Source organism: Ceratotherium simum, chromosome 25 (assembly GCF_057802395.1).
Source record: "Ceratotherium simum simum isolate JZ-2026a chromosome 25, ASM5780239v1, whole genome shotgun sequence".
Classification (NCBI taxonomy): Eukaryota; Metazoa; Chordata; class Mammalia; order Perissodactyla; family Rhinocerotidae; genus Ceratotherium; species Ceratotherium simum.
The window spans coordinates 27,897,621-27,913,464 of NC_141924.1; the positions used below are offsets into that span (position 1 = coordinate 27,897,621).

A 15,844-nucleotide genomic window follows, 5' to 3' on the forward strand; every position below is an offset into this window, starting at 1 on the left:
GAAATTATCTGCAAGAGTGGTACTTGGAATGGCGGGATCAGCAAAGACTTCAAGATAAATCCCTAGCAAATGTCACATGTGTGCTGGACAGCAAAAGCCTTACTCTTTGCTCTGACACAGCGACAGCTAAGTGAACAAGTATTTATTGAGCACCTAAAGGGTTCCTAGGACAGTGCTAGGCATTGTGGGGGACACACGATCTATGTGTGCACTACATCAGGAATTGGCAAACTACTGGATTTGCCTGTAGCACGCCAAATCCAGTCCATCGCATATCTTCGTATGGCCCATGAAAAAATGTCAAAGGAAGAAGAATATTCCATGACATGGGAAAATACATGAAATTCAAATTTTAGTGTCCACAAATAAAGTGTTTTTGGAACACAGCCATGCCCATTCATTTACGTATTGTCTGTGGCTGCTTTCGCACTCCAGCGGCAGAGCTGAGTAGCTGCAACCGAGATCACACGGCTTGCAAAGCCTAAAATATTTACTGTCTGGCTCTTTATAGAACAATTTTGCCGACCCTGCACCAAAGGAGTCCACTGTCTTCCTAGGGGGACAAGATAAACGGTGTGTTTGTTTTGTTTTGCTTTATGTAAACCTCGATGCAGACCCATATTTACATCCCAGTCAACAAGGTTTCTTTCTAGATAGCCCTCCTCGCCTCTTATATTTACACTGTTGATGTCTGCTCAAGCAAAATTTTCAAGCGTGCCAAATAAATGCTGCTTCTCTCATTTCAGTAGAGGATAAAGAGAACCTTATAACTAATGTGCAAAAGACTTTTGAGGGAGTTATATTTTGCTCTTTAAATGGCTCTACAAACACCGTAAGAGGACCCGCCACGTCGCCTTATTAACTTTTTATTTCCCCCTGAGTACAGACAGCCCTGCTACTTCAAAAGGATTTCATTTAAAACCTTATTGTTTAGAGAAGTTTCCATTGGTTGTCTAGGATGGAATCCAGTCCTGGCCTATCTCGTGAAAGCAGACGCTTCTGGTCTGTTTTCAGAGTGTCAGATTAGTTGTCTTTTGTTTGCTGGAAGAACCTCTCCTAATCTTAATGAGTCAAAGAGCTACCGAGAGGACCTCATTAAATAAATGGTGCAGGTATACAAGAAAAAAAGAGAGATAGAGTAGCTATATGGCTGTACTGCAACAATTCTCATAAATATATTTTCTACTTTTACTGATAAAGATTTTTAAAAATCCAGTACAGACAAGAGGCAAAGAATGATCTCCCCACAAATGTTCCACACACTCAATATTTTAGATCTATTTTTGTATTTTAATTAAGAGTTAATTCACAACCTGGCATGAAGTCGTGGGCCCCACAAGCTTACACATAGAAGGGGGTGGTTAATGTGAAACCATCTGGCTTTCTTCAAAGAGACAATTACTTAAAGCCCTACAGTGAGATTCCTCCCTCATCCTATGTCCAAGGATTTCCACATATCAAATCAAAATAGCACTGACTGTAACCCTCACAACCCTGTGCTGTCCAGCAATTAACCTCAGAATAGCCCACTTCCTGTCAGTTACACTTTAAAGACTTAACAGTTATTATTATTTTTTTTTCATGAGGAAGATTAGCCCTGAGCTAACATCCGATGCCAATCCTCCTCTTTTTGCTGAGAAAGATTGGCCCTGGGCTAATATCTGTGCCCATCTTCCTCTACTTTATATGGGACACCACCACAGCATGGCTTGACAAGAGGTGTGTCGGTCCATGGCCGAGATCCGAACCTGCGAACCCCGGGGCTGATGAAGCGGAGTGGGCGCACTTAACCACTGCGCCATGGGGCCGGCCCCAAGAGTTATTTTTAAATGGCTGTACAATTGTAAATTATTTAATAAAATACTATGAGCTCTCGTTGCTCACAAGTTTACATCACTCCTTGTTTTGTATAAGAAAGCACATGAGACATGAGAAACTGGTTAATGAGATAATTACAAAATACCCAATTATTTCTATTTTTTTAAAATTAAGTCATTATAAGATATTGGAAATAGCACAACTACTAAGAAACAGTTATTTTGGAAAAGGTCTAAGAGGATTACTCCTGACAGTAAGGGTACCCTTTTGTGAAGTCTGACATCAACACAATTCAAATTACCATGACACTAATCGAGAAAATACTGCTATGATTGAAAAGAATATTGGAAAGAGGTACGTTAGGAAAGCTCAGTTTATTAAGACCAAATTGTACTCTATTAATGTGTTAAAAAAAAAAAGCTGAATATAGCAAAGTTCTCTGTAGGCCTGGATCTGAATCAACACTCAGCTAAACGTCTCTCAGATTTTCACTCTTGAAATTGGTTCAAACGGGCCTGGATAAAAAGTCACATGGATTCCAAACCAGCTGGAAATCTCAAACCAAAGGACATTAGAGAGATGAAAGGCAGCACAAACTAATTAAAGGGAAGTGTCCTGTAGGGCCCTACAGGGGTGAGTATTTGGTTCAGAATTATTTAACATCTTTATTAATGACTGAGAGGGACGGAAGTAATATATTAATGAAATGTATAAATTGAGAAGAGTGGTAACCAGCAGTGGAGATGGTAAAGTGTAAGAGGTGAGATATGGAAAGAAAATAGCAAAATACAATCCCACCAAAGAAAAATTAGAGAGTTAAATGGAATAAAAAGATTATTCACCTGATGCTCAGCCCCCAGGCAAATGCTCCTTCATGGGGGCCCTGGTACAGGCCCCAGAAAACTTGGGATGTAACTTCCAGCTGCTCCCAAGAACTGCCAAGAGTTAAAATGCCTACTGAGATAGACCTGGAGACTTCCAGGGAGAAGGTGACAGACTAAGGCCCTGTGCTGAGAGATCAAGGCTCACCTCTCTGACCTGGGGACTCTAGGTGAGGCTGACATGGCCCAGGGTGGGGCCGCCAAGGCCACTCCATCAAGTTGTTACTCTGGGTCACTGAACCTTTCAAGTGTGGCTCCTCAGAACTGGACTGGGTGACCAGGACTCTGTGACCAGGGAAGGCAGCTCTTCCCCTCCAATGGAGACTCCCAATTGCAAATTAAACCCAACCACTCAAAATCCACACCTCTGCCAAGTTTCCACCTCAGCACGAGATTCTTGTTGCTCCACTCCCCTAAGGACTCAGTTCTCCATCTCAAGGCTTCTCCTACTCTCCCAGTCTTGGAGAAGATGCCAGCCTTACCCCCGTCTGACTCCTTCACTCTGACACACCCCGCCTTACCCCCCGCCCCCAAGGCTTCAACGCTAATCCACTCCCCTCACAGCCTGCCCAGGCTGGAGGTCTCTGTCCCATCCCACATCTGTGGCACAGATGAGGCAGGCTTTGCCAGCCTAATGCCAAGAGAAGCCAATATTAGTTTTCTCCCTCCTGGACTGACTTTTATCATCAATATTACATGGTTTAACACTTGTTCAACTGTGGTCACACAGTGTAGAGTAGTGGTTAAAACAGTGGGCTCTAGAGTCAGACCGCTGGGCTCAAATCTCTTGCCTATCATTTACTACCTACTTACCCTCTGCAAGCCAACATTTCTTTGTCTATAAAATGGGAAAAACAAGTCCATTGTGAGGCCTAAATAAAGAGATACTGTGAGCTGAAGATATAGCATAGGCTCAACAAATATTAGCTACCACTATTCAATTTAGTACATTCCAGCATTCTTTTTTGTATCTTTTTTCTGATGTGTGCACTCAATAGCTTCATGAAAATGAATCTTACTTCCTCCAAAATATAAGCTCTACAATGTAAGCTCCATGAGGGTACACATTTTGCCTGCCTGTCTAGCATACAGTAGGTGTTCAGTAAACATATTCTGAAGGAATAAATCAATGAACAGTTGGAAGCGAATCCCACAGCACCTAGCACAATGCTAGGCCCATAGAAGCTACTCAACAAGGTATATATTAAACCAGGTAGGGGCCGGCCCGGTGGCTTAGCGGTTAACTGCGTGCGCTCCGCTACTGGCGGCCCGGGGTTCGGATCCTGGGCGCGCACCGACGCACCGCTTCTCCGGCCATGCTGAGGCCACGTCCCACATACAGCAACTAGAAGGATGTGCAACTGTGACATACAACTATCTACTTGGGCTTTGGGGAAGAAATAAAGGAGGAGGATTGGCAATAGAGGTTAGCTCAGAGCCAGTCTTCCTCAGCAAAAAGAGGAGGATTAGCACGGATGTTAGCTCAGGGCTGATCTCCCTCAGAAAAAAAATAAATAAATAAAATAAACCAGGTATACATTAAACTTAATATAAAGTTAAGTTTAATCACTTAACAAAAGTTAAGTCACTTTTAAAAGGCAAGGTCCCTGAGGGGTCAATTTGGATTGCCTACGAGAAATTAAAATGCACATTCAAAAGTGATAGAGGAAGAGAAGAGAAGGTACAAGGAAGAGAAAGAAAGAACAAAATAGGGCCGGCCCCGTGGCTTAGCGGTTAAGTGCGCGCGCTCTGATGCTGGCGGCCCGGGTTCGGATCCCGGGAGCGCCCCGAGGCACCACTTCTCCGTCCAACGCGAGGCCGAGTCCCACGTACAGCAACTAGAAAGATGTGAACCTATGACGTACAACTATCTACTGGGGCTTTGGGGGGAAAAACTGAATAAATAAAATCTTTAAAAAAAAAAAAAAAAAAAGAAAGAACAAAATATAAATTCCTTGAGAGCAGGAGCCATGGCTTTGTACGGCGTATTTCTACCCTACAGTGATAAGTACATTGTGAAGAATAACAAACATTAGAACAACATCATATCATAGATCTTCACACTTTTCCTTGAGAACAGGAAAGAGAGGGCAGCCACTGCTTCTGTCCGCAGGTAGAGGCACCAGATATAAGATTGTTAAGAAGAGGAAACGAAGTTAGGGCAGGGCGACAGGGCCACCCAACTCAGAGAGAGACTGGCCTTTGTAGCTGAAAATCCTTCTCATCCAAAGGGCCAGCATCAGTTCTTGAGTTTGTTTCCTTATTTTGGGGATGCGTTTCCCTAATGCGCCCTCGCTGGTAAATGACAGCCCATGCTTTTAGGTCAGAGTGTAGGGACAGGTCATAGGGTCATCAAACAGTGTGAAGGCAACAGGTCCACACTGGGACTGAACCAGGAACCCTATCTCATAAGTACCACATCCTGGATGAGAAAATTCTTACATTAAAAGATAAAATGTCGGGGCTGGCCCAGTGGTGGAGTGGTTAAGTTCGCGCGCTCCACTTCGGTTTGTGGGTTTGGATCCCGGGTGCAGACCTACGCACCGCTCATCAAGCCATGCTGTGGCGGTGTCCCAAATACAAAATAGAGGAGGATGGGCACAGATGTCAGCTCAGGGCCACTCTTCCTCAAGCAAAAAGAGGAAGATTGGCAATAGGTGTTAGCTCAGGGCCACTCCTTCTCACCAAAAAATAAAACAAATAAATTAATTAAATAAAATAAATCAGAACTATGGACAGATGAGACTGAAAAAATATAAGTCTTCAATAGCACTCTATTGCCACCGAAGAACAAAGTCAAAATTCCTAGGCCTGGCGTGTAAGGCCCTATCGATGCAGGCTCTAGGGTCATTTCAACCTTTGTCCCATAATTTCCTGCATCCTCTGCTTCAGCCAAATTGAATTACTGGGGGTCTCCTGTAATGGGTGCCCTGGAATTTTCTAGTGCCCCACTATGCTTCTGCTTATGCTAGTCCCTCTGCCTACAATACCACTCCCCTGTCTCCATGTGTCTGGATGCTTCTCGTCCCTCAAAGGTTGGCTGCAACGCCATCTCTGTCAATCAATCCATCCATCAATCAAAGACTTAACCAACCACACTGATTAAGTGTTTTTAACTGCCAGGCACTGGGCTTAAACCAGGAATGACTAGGACAAGGCCCCAGGCACAGAAAGGCTCTGTGGGTTTGTATACTTTCTGTACTTTCCTTATGTTAGCATTTTTTATCTTGTATTCTTATTTATGTACTCATGTAAAAGATTCTTGAGATTGATTCATTTGTGTCCTCCTCATGGTATCCATGGAGCTCAGTATACTGGAAACTACTAGGTGCTCGACAGACACCTGTGGGAAGAATCAACCCAAGCTCAGCATCACAAAGCTTAAGACTGTGTCTGCACCATTCACATCTCGTGTCCCCAGTGCCTGGCACAAAAGAAGCACTCAGAACCACACGTGATGTGGGAAGATGCCCTGAAGAAAGCTCTCCATGGCTTTTCTGCTAGGAAAAGAGTGTTTGGTGCTTTACTCAAGGCCAACACAAGGACCCACACTGGAAACCTGGATCTACATGTTCCACATGAAAACGAAAGACAGCAGTGTTCCACAGAGCATGAGACATCTCCTGTGACAAATAATACTCCATTCCTTATCAACCAAAATTGAGATTCTGTTCTGAATCATATCTTTAAAGACAATATTTCAGTATCAACAAAAGGTCTTTCTGCAAACTAAGAAGGGTCATCCACAGAAGCACTGAAGACAAGTTTGGGCTTTTGTTCATTTCAGCCTCTTCCTGCTTTCTTGGTAACCCTGGTTCTTTTAATCACAGTGTCAAAGGTCAAAAGATGCAGGTAGACACAATACAGGAAAACAGGATGCAGTGACTTTATTTTTTTCTTTAAAATAAAAGAAATTTAAAAAGCCATTGCCTGGACCACTACTCAGCAATAAAAAGGAACAAACTACTGATACATAAAAGAACTTGGATGAATTTCCAGACAATTATGTTGAGTTAAAAAGGCCAAACCCTGGGCCGGCCCCCTGGCTTAGTGGTTAAATGCGCGTGCTCTGCTGCTGGCGGCCCGGGTTCGGATACCAGGCGCGCACTGGCGCACTGCTTGTCCGGCCATGCTGAGGCCGCGTCCCACATACAGCAACTGGAAGGATGTGCAACTATGATATACAACTATCTGCTGGGGCTTTGCGGGGGAAAAATAAATAAAATCTTTAAAAAAAAAAAAAAAAGGCCAAACCCAAAAGGGTACATCTGGATGATTCCATTTATATAAAATTCTTGACATGATGAAATTATAGAAATGGAGAACAGATGGTTACCAGGGGTCAGAGGTGGGGTGTGGGAGGGAGGAAGAAAGTGAGTGTGGCTATACATGGGCAACCTGAGGGACTCACAAGGTGATAGAGCTGTTCCGTATCTTGACAGTTGTCACTGTCAATATCCTGGTTGCGATACTGTGCTCTAGTTTTGCAGGATGTTACTATTGGAGGAAACTGGGTAAGAGATATATGAAATCTCTCTGTATTATTTTCTTACAACTCCATGTGAATCTACAATTACCTCGAAAAGTTTAATTTTTTCCAAAACCATCTTGAAAAAGAAGAGCAAAGTTGAAGGACTCACACTTTCTGATTTCAAAACTTATTACAAAACTACAGTAATCAAAACAGTGTGCTATGGCTATAAAGACAGACATATAGACCAATGGAATAGAGAGCCCAGAAGTAAATTCTTGCGTATATAATCAAATGATTTTTGACAAGGATGCCAAGACTATTCAATGTGGACGGGACAGTCTTTTTAACAAATGGTGCTGGGAAAACTGGATATCCACATGCAAAAGAATGAAGTTGGACCCCTACCCTACACTATACACAAAAATTAACTCAAAATGGGTCAAAGCCCTAAATCTAAGAGTTAAAACTATAAAATTCTTAGAAGAAAACGTGAGGGAAAAGCTTTAAGACATTGGATTTGGCAATGATTTCTCAAATATGGTACCCAAAGCACAAGCAACAAAAGAAAAAATAGATAAATTGGACTTCATCAAAATTAAAAACCTCTGTGCAAAGGATACAACCAACAGAGTGAAAAGGCAAGCTACAAAACGGAAGAAAATATTTGCAAATCATATATCTGATAAGGGGTTGATATCCAGAATATATACGGAACTCCTACAACTTGACACGAAAAAAATCAAACAATCTGATTAAAAAACGTGCAAGGACCTGAAGAGACATTTCTCCAAAGAAGATATACAAATGGCCAACGAGCACATGAAAAGATGCTCAATATCACCAGTCATTAGTAAAATGCAAATTAAAACCACAAAGAAACAACAGTAGGATGGCTATTATGAAAAAAACAGAAAATAACAAGTGTTGGCGAGGATGTGGAGAAATTAGAATGCTTGTATACTGTCAGTGGGACTGTAAAATTGTAGCATGCTATGGAAAACAGTATGGCAATTCCTCAAAAAAATTAACAATAGAATTACCACATGATGTAGCAATTCCACTTCTGGATATGTACCCAAAAGAATTAAAAAGAGTCTTGAAGTGGTATTTGTACATCCATGTTTATAGCAGCATTATTCCCAATAACCAAAAGGTGGAAGCAATGCAAGTGTCCATCAACAGACGAAGGGATAAACAAAACGTGGTATATGCATACAATGGAATATTATTCAGCCTTAAAAAGGGAATTCTGGCCCATGCTACAAAATGTATGAACTTTGAGGACATTATGTTAAGTGAAATAAGCCAGTCACAAAAAGACAAATCTTGTATAATTTCACTTATATGAGGTACCTGGAGTACAACCATGTGTTGCTTAACAACGGGGATACATTCTGAGAAATACATCCTTAGGCAATTTTGTTGTTGTACTAATCTTACAGACCACCGTTATATGTGATCCATTGTTGACCCAAAACGTTATGTGGCACATGACTGTAATCAAATTCATAGAGAGAGAAAGTAGAATGCTGATTGCCAGGAGCCGAGTAGAAGGCAAAACGGGGAGTTATTGTTTAATGGGTAGAGTTTCAGTTTTGCAAGATGAAACGTATTCTGGAGATGGATGGTGGTGATGGTTGCACAACAACATGAATGTAATTAACATTACTGAACTGTACACTTAAAAACTGTAAAGACGGTAAATTTCTTGCTATGTGTATTTTACCAAAATTAAAAAAACAACTGAAACAACAACAAAAGAGAAGTTTAGTTTTTTTTAAAAAGCCACTGCCTCCTTGATCCAAGTTCCTGTTATTCTGCCTCAGTTTTATAAACCAATGGGAAGAGACAAGGGGCCCTTCACTTAATAAAACCTCAAAGACTTTTAAAGTCTGGAGACACTGGCACACCAGGCTTTTCTAATGCCCTTAATTAACTTCATGATCCATTTTGATTCACATTCCCTAGCCTGTTACTTAATTCACCCAAAGTTACTATCAACTTTCCGACAGTGATTAAAAATGTGCTGCTTACTTTTATTGGCCCTTGACCTTAAATAACAGCAAATGGATAAATCGAAGCCACAGATTAGCCATGAAACAGAGAACTGAGCCTTTAAAAAAAAACGCTGTTTTTAATTTGTCTGCTCCCACTAGACCCCAAAGTTAATGAGAGCAAGAACCTGTCCTTTTTTTTGGTTTTTCACAGTAGACGCTCAATTAACTTCTGTCCACTGGATGAAGCCCGCACTTCCGTGCTCCCTAAGCACAGCCACCATGTTCTGCCTGGAAATGTTTACACGGTCATGTCCTCTCTTTTCAAACAAGTCTGTTAGTTGAGTTTGGTGATTCACTATGAAGAAAATAAGGAATTTCCAAGGAAATTTCCTGAAAAATTACCACTTTTGAGAGGTGGAGACAAATGTACATTTATCATATAGAAACAACTCTGTTTTGGTGCTATTCACTACTGGTTAGATCATCTCTACAAAGTAAAGAAAATCCAAACGAGGTTAGTTTGTATACTTTGCATAGACTCTCCCCGGCATGTTACTCCCAGAAAAGCAATCATGTTACGCAGTTCAAACTGAAATCCCCAGTGCCGTGTGCTATACTTCCTTCTAACTCTCCCCGAGTGAGCCACAAAGTCACCTTTAAAATTTTACTCTTGCTGGAACATCATCATTTTTCATAATTATGGAATTCTAATTTCTTTTATGTGAGTGTGCAGCCTTTGATGTATTGAGCCAATTAAATGAAACTTGGTCAAAAACCAAAGGTAAAAAAGGGAATTTTGGTAGCAAGTAAAAAAGGGAATTTTTAAAAGGAACCCAAAGGAGTGGCTGTTACTGTCACTTAAAGGGGGATTTTTCCATTATCAATACAAAAAGAGGGGCTGACCTGAAAGCCCTGGTTGGTTCTGTCACTCTTAGTCTCCTTGAATCTTCCTCCTCCCGCTGCTGTCTTGGGTGGTGCCCACTTTCCAACAGCAACTTGGCAGAGTGCCTGAAACGAAGAACATTCCTTCAACACCCAAATAACTGGAAAATTCAGAGTTTGAAAAAAACACAAAAGACAGGCTGGGATGGGCGGTCACAAACATTTATTTTTGGTTAAACCTTGTAATACCAAAAATGTCACTTTACCTGGTTTCTGTTGTAATCAGAAGGGTCACAAGCTGTGAAGGGGTGGATACACCTTCTCTCACTTGTACACCAAGCACAGCCAGTTCCAATACATACTGGGCACCTGGCAACACGGAAAAGCAGCTTAATTCCTACATTTTTAGGAAAATGTTCATATCCTAGAATTTTCCTCCGTGACATGGCGTATAAGCATTTAAAAGAAGAAGAAGAAAAGAAAACCCTGGAGAGGCTGTAATAGCCCAAGGGAGGGAGGACACTCCTCTGAGGCTGGGGATAGAACACTGACTTTGTGCCCTGCTCTGGGCAGCCCTCGGGGATGACGGACTGTCATCATACCTGCAGAGGTGTTGCCATGGAAACCTGAAGCTGGGGTGACCTGCTGCGCTGGTAGGTAACAGGAACCCATTGAATCTGTTTCTGAATCCAGTTCTTTTTTTTTTTTTTTTCCCCCCAAAGCCCCAGTAGATAGTTGTATGTCACAGTTGTACATCCTTCTAGTTGCTGTATGTGGGACGCGGCCTCAGCATGGCCGGAGAAGCGGTACGTTGGTGCGTGCCCGGGATCCGAACCCGGGCCGCCAGCAGTGGAGCGCACGCACTTAACCGCTAAGCCACGGGGCCGGCCCTCTGAATCCAGTTCTGCTGTTTGTCTACCCTCAGGTAAGTCTCACTCTGGAGGCTGATCTCCTCCCCTCCCCCCAGATCAGCACACCCTCACTCACCGCAGCAGTAAGACCGCCAACTGCCTAGAAGATGCGAGACCAAAAGGGTTACCTGGCAAGCAGAGGCAACGGGGTGCCAGTGTTTGCTTTTTAATCGAATTAAGGAAGAACTGTGTCTACTAATCAAATAATCTATCATTCGTGGATAAGAGTGGAGGATGTGAAAAGCACTTATTAGGATAATCGGAGTTAAAGAAGGAACGATAAAAATGGAAATCGAGGTCGGTGTGCAAAAGAAGCCAAGAAGGGCCACAGAAGGTCTCAGCCTGGGGACAGTGAGAGGACACCACTGGTATTTTATGTACTCTTCAAGGAATGCCCAAATGTTCTGAGACTCTGACCTATAGAAACTGCAGTTTCGATGGGAGAAGAAAAGACTCGCTTAAGTATTTACCTGGCCACCTCAGTGCCCTAGAAGCAGGTTTGTGATTTGCATTCCCATCGCCACCCCTCAGGTGTGATTACCATACTGAGGGAAGCAGGTGCCCAAGGAAGGGGCACTCGCCTTCTGGGGAGCTGTGGGTCTGAGGTCTGTTTCTTAATTATCTCCCTGCAGCAGCTGGGGCGAGTCACTTCCTCTCCTCTGGCCTCCACAATGGGGCAAGGTGGGGGGGGGGGGTGCATCATGTTTCAACTCTCTTTCAGCTCTATAATTCTATTTACCTCTCCCCTTTTTTTTCCTATTTTCATGGACTTCTGAGGCTTTCTGTATCAAGTTTGGTTTTTCCCCTCCCTAAATTCATTCTGTTTATTATAAATAACTGAACTCAGTCCCTCATTCAAAGAGCTGTAGCAGTAAAGCTGAGATCCGGGGGCTCCTGTTCTAATCACTGTAGAGTGGGCTCCCAACTCAGTTTCCAGTTTGAATTCATTTCCCCAGAGAAACAACGGTTCCCAGGCCAGGCCAAAAGAAACCACATTTGGTACTCACATCGTTGGTCAATCATACCACTGAATGAACGACAGAATCACTAATAATACAGCGTCCCATGGTTTCCATGGGAACCTCCACCCCATCCTCCAACTGGAAAATCAGGAATCTGAGACACATATTTCCTCTGTCTTCTCTCTGCTTTAGAAGCAAAGAGTGAGGTGTGGCCCTACCTTAGAGAGGTGCACGGCTCAACAGCGCCAAAGGGCGGGGGGAGGGGGAAGAATTAACATGTTCTTTCAATGAACGAGACTTCATCCTGTCCTTCTCCTTGAGTATGACTTCCCCTTATCTCATGCTCATATCCTCTCCCAGATTCCCAATGCCAGGAACACTTAACACAGCTGTGTGCTCCTTAACAGCTCCACCTTACTTATTAGGGCTTGAACGAGCTCGCTTATTAGCTCAGGGGCCTTCCTATCTCCCGTTAGGTCACGCTCCAAAAGGCACTTTGGGAAGTTCTACGCCACAAAAGAGTTCTTCAGGAAATTGAGGAGTAAAGCAAATAAATAAATTAAAACCAATGAGAGAATATTTAAATTTCAAATAAAATCTTACTCTCTTAATGATGAGCAGTTGGTAAAGTTGAATCTTTCTGATAAATGCGAAGAATTGAAGAAGAATGTCACGTCGACGACTAAACCATCTGCAGCAAACGGTGAAAAAGAGTCATGTACCGCAGAGTCCCGCTACCGTCAGGCAGAACTGTAGATGCAACAACTAAATATTTTCGCCTCCTCCTTGGAGGGGGTGGGGGTGTGCCAGCTGTTCGCTAACATTTCAATCAGTATGTGGTTCCTTCCCTGTGGGCCAGTCACGTCAGGCAGCCAGAGTGCACAGCGCAAACCTCCAAACAGACCCAGGCCCACCTCGCATTCCAGGCCTCCCATGGATAATCACTAGGAAGAAGCCATTTTACAGCTCATTTACATCTCATACTCTCCCCAGGATCACTATCTCAGCTTGTAATTGGCCACAGCATAAGAATAAAACAAGTCACCGAGCAAGAAGTGCCTAGAACATGATAATCAGAATGTTAGAAAGGAAATCCGGCACCTTCAGAAAAATCCGCACTACAAATATTTACCTACCAAACTCTAAAGTGTGGTTCCCATGGGCTGGGATCCACGATCTCCTTGGAGCCAACTGTCGCCAAATCTATGATGAAGGTTTTCTTATTTGCTTTTGAAAACCTACCCATTGATTAGAAAACCCAAAAGAATAAAGTAATAAGAAAGATAAAAACTGCGAAATCAGCATTAGAGAAACGTCACATTTCCTGTCTCTCTTGAACTTACGTATTCTATCCAAGGTGATTCCCAGCCCAACTGTCAATCAGAATCAACTGAGATACTGATGGAAATATAGATTCTGGAGCCACACTCCTGACTCAGGAGGCCTGGGGTGGGTCGGGGAATCTGTGGTTTGCACTGCTCCCTATGTGATGACTGTAAACAGCCAGGTCTGGGTGCCACAGCCTGGAGCAGCGCCTTTCAAATCGTGTTGTGCCCAGGGACAAATGGTACTCTGTGATGTCTTCACTGTCACCAATTTTGGTATTAATATCTTATTCCTTTCACGAATTAATGGGGATAGTAGATGATATTTTTCAAATGAAAATGTTTACTTGACAAAATAAGATGTTGGCCTAACTTTGTTGGCACCTCTAATTTTCTTACTGAAATTTTATTGGTGTGTGATTCCAAAAGCCTGAGAATCCTTACTTTAAGGTGCTTCTCACAGCAATAAAATTCATTCTGAAAGCTAGGATGCCACATAAAATTCTGCTCACATAAAGTAGGTCTACGTGAAATGATAATTGTCTGTTCCAGAAACAAGGAGGTTTGGAAGGCTGGCATGACCTCTCAGCAAGAGCATCTGAGCAGACACTGATACATGTTAGAAGAACAAACTCATGAACAGTAAGCAGAGGGACTCCCAGTGAAAATCCATGTCAGTGGAATCTACAAGTGTCCAGTGATGAAGACTCGCAAAAGTCGTACTTTTCTGAGTATCAACTGTGCATAAAACAATATTGGGAAACACCACAAGGAAATGAATATATACGGTCTCTGCTCTGGAAGCATTTACAGTTATTCTGGAAGAGATAAAATAACTTAGGTGAAAAAACACAACAATGACAGCACAGTCAAAGAAACACCTGTGAGTGGTGTGAGCCCCATGTAGCTCACACCAAGCTACCAAGGTTGGGGTGCCTGTCAGGGACTCAGAGGGTGCTAGAATGATGGGGACAGTTACAGTAGAATCTGGCACGGCTGTATGGAAGAGGTGAGTTCTCCGCAATGTTTCAAAGCACAAGAGCAACAGGATTTAGTGAAAGGGGTGAGGCCACTCTAGGACAATGGTTTGGCAATGGTTTGGCAATGGCCGTTGGCTGGCTGAGTGCAAGAGGTGGGAAGTGAGCTTGTTTGCCTGCTCAGAACACACAAGGCATGCAGAAAAAAGGGCAGGCTAAAGTTGAGAGCCATTGATGGAGGCTCTAAAAGCAACCAACTGGCTTTACAAGGCACTCTCAAATACTGCAGAAGCATATTTTATAGGTGAGCAAGATCTGCATGTTAATGACCAAAATTAACTAGAACCATATCATAAAGGCTGCATAGTGTGAACAAAGAACAGAAATCATTTTCCAAGCAATTCAGACCCAAACAGCCACTATGAGCCCAATGGCTGAGAGGCATTTTTTAAGCTCCGGTCTCTGGCCTGGTGCATTCAATTCCCTTTTGAGGGATTTTGGATTGATTAACACCAGCTCTCGCCACGACCCTCAGTTCCATTATGATCTTCACCCATTCTAGGAGGCCTGCACCATGAACTTGGCTTTACTATTAGTCTTTCTCACCCAAAGGGACTCAAGAATCCTCAGTCTGTCCACTGTAACTCCTAATCATCTCTCGGATCCATCCACTTCTCTCCATCCCCATCTGCCTCCAAATACTCCAGCTCTCACCGTCACCCTGACCTAGATCACAGCAACAGCCTCCCTTCTAGCTGATCTTTTAGAACTCCGTCCTTCCCTCCTCCAGCCCATTCTCCACCTGCAGCCATTCATTTATTCCTTCATTCATTCGCTCAACAAAAATTTATTGCCTGTAAATGGCTACTTTGTGCCAGACACTTTGTGCCTTCTTTGGGATCCATTTTCTATCACTCTGCTTTCCTCCTGTCCCTACGCCATTCGCCTTAGCCACATAGAACCTCTTTTGGCTCCTCAAACAAAGCTTTTTCTCTCCTTCTGGCCATCACACCAGTTGGTCTCTGCCTGGAATACTCTGTCCCCTCTTCTTTGTCTGGCTCAACCCCACTCATCCTCCAGGAAGCTTTCCTTGCCCCCTCACCCCCAAGCCCCAGTCCAGTTAGGCTCCCCTTCACGTGCTTCCCATGGTTCACCATGGTCCCCTATTTACACACTGCATTATAATGAGCTGTCTACTTGTCTCTACTCCAAGAGGCTATCAAAACTGTGAGCAAGGCCCAGGCTAGTCTCTTTTGGTCACTGTATCCCTAGCATCTAGCACAGTGCTGGCACATAGCAGATATTCAATAAATATTTCCCATACAAATGAATGAATGCAATGAACTTAAGTGATAGAACACGAGTTGTTCTATTTTCTCATCTCACCAAGGGCATTCCCAGCTTTTCAGATCTCGGGATTATCCGAATCATTTCGGTAGGGTCAGCCCAATGGTCTCTGGCTTTACTCACTCTCCTTCCAACGCACCCTCCTCTGTCATTCTCCAGTCACATGTGATAGTGGGGTCCTGAGTCATGGGCTGAGGTACGGCAGAGGTGAGTAGGACCGAGGGGAAAGCAGGCGGCAGGGAGAGAGTAAGTCTACAGGGTGGGACCACT

At 43.3% G+C, this 15,844-nt stretch overlaps 1 protein-coding gene across 5 annotated transcripts in view; it reads right to left on the reverse strand.

The window, feature by feature from the left end:
• PLXNC1 (plexin C1) overlaps positions 1-15,844 on the reverse strand; it is a 146,130-nt gene that overhangs the window by 65,699 nt on the left and 64,587 nt on the right. For all 5 annotated transcript variants that reach the window (XM_087449102.1, XM_087449100.1, XM_087449099.1 and 2 more), the window contains exons 7-9: positions 12,529-12,616; positions 10,319-10,421; positions 10,074-10,178 (exon numbers count right to left, since the gene is read on the reverse strand). In XM_087449102.1, the coding sequence (XP_087305228.1) occupies positions 10,074-10,178; positions 10,319-10,421; positions 12,529-12,616 (296 nt within the window). The remainder of the gene's footprint in view (positions 1-10,073; positions 10,179-10,318; positions 10,422-12,528; positions 12,617-15,844) is intronic.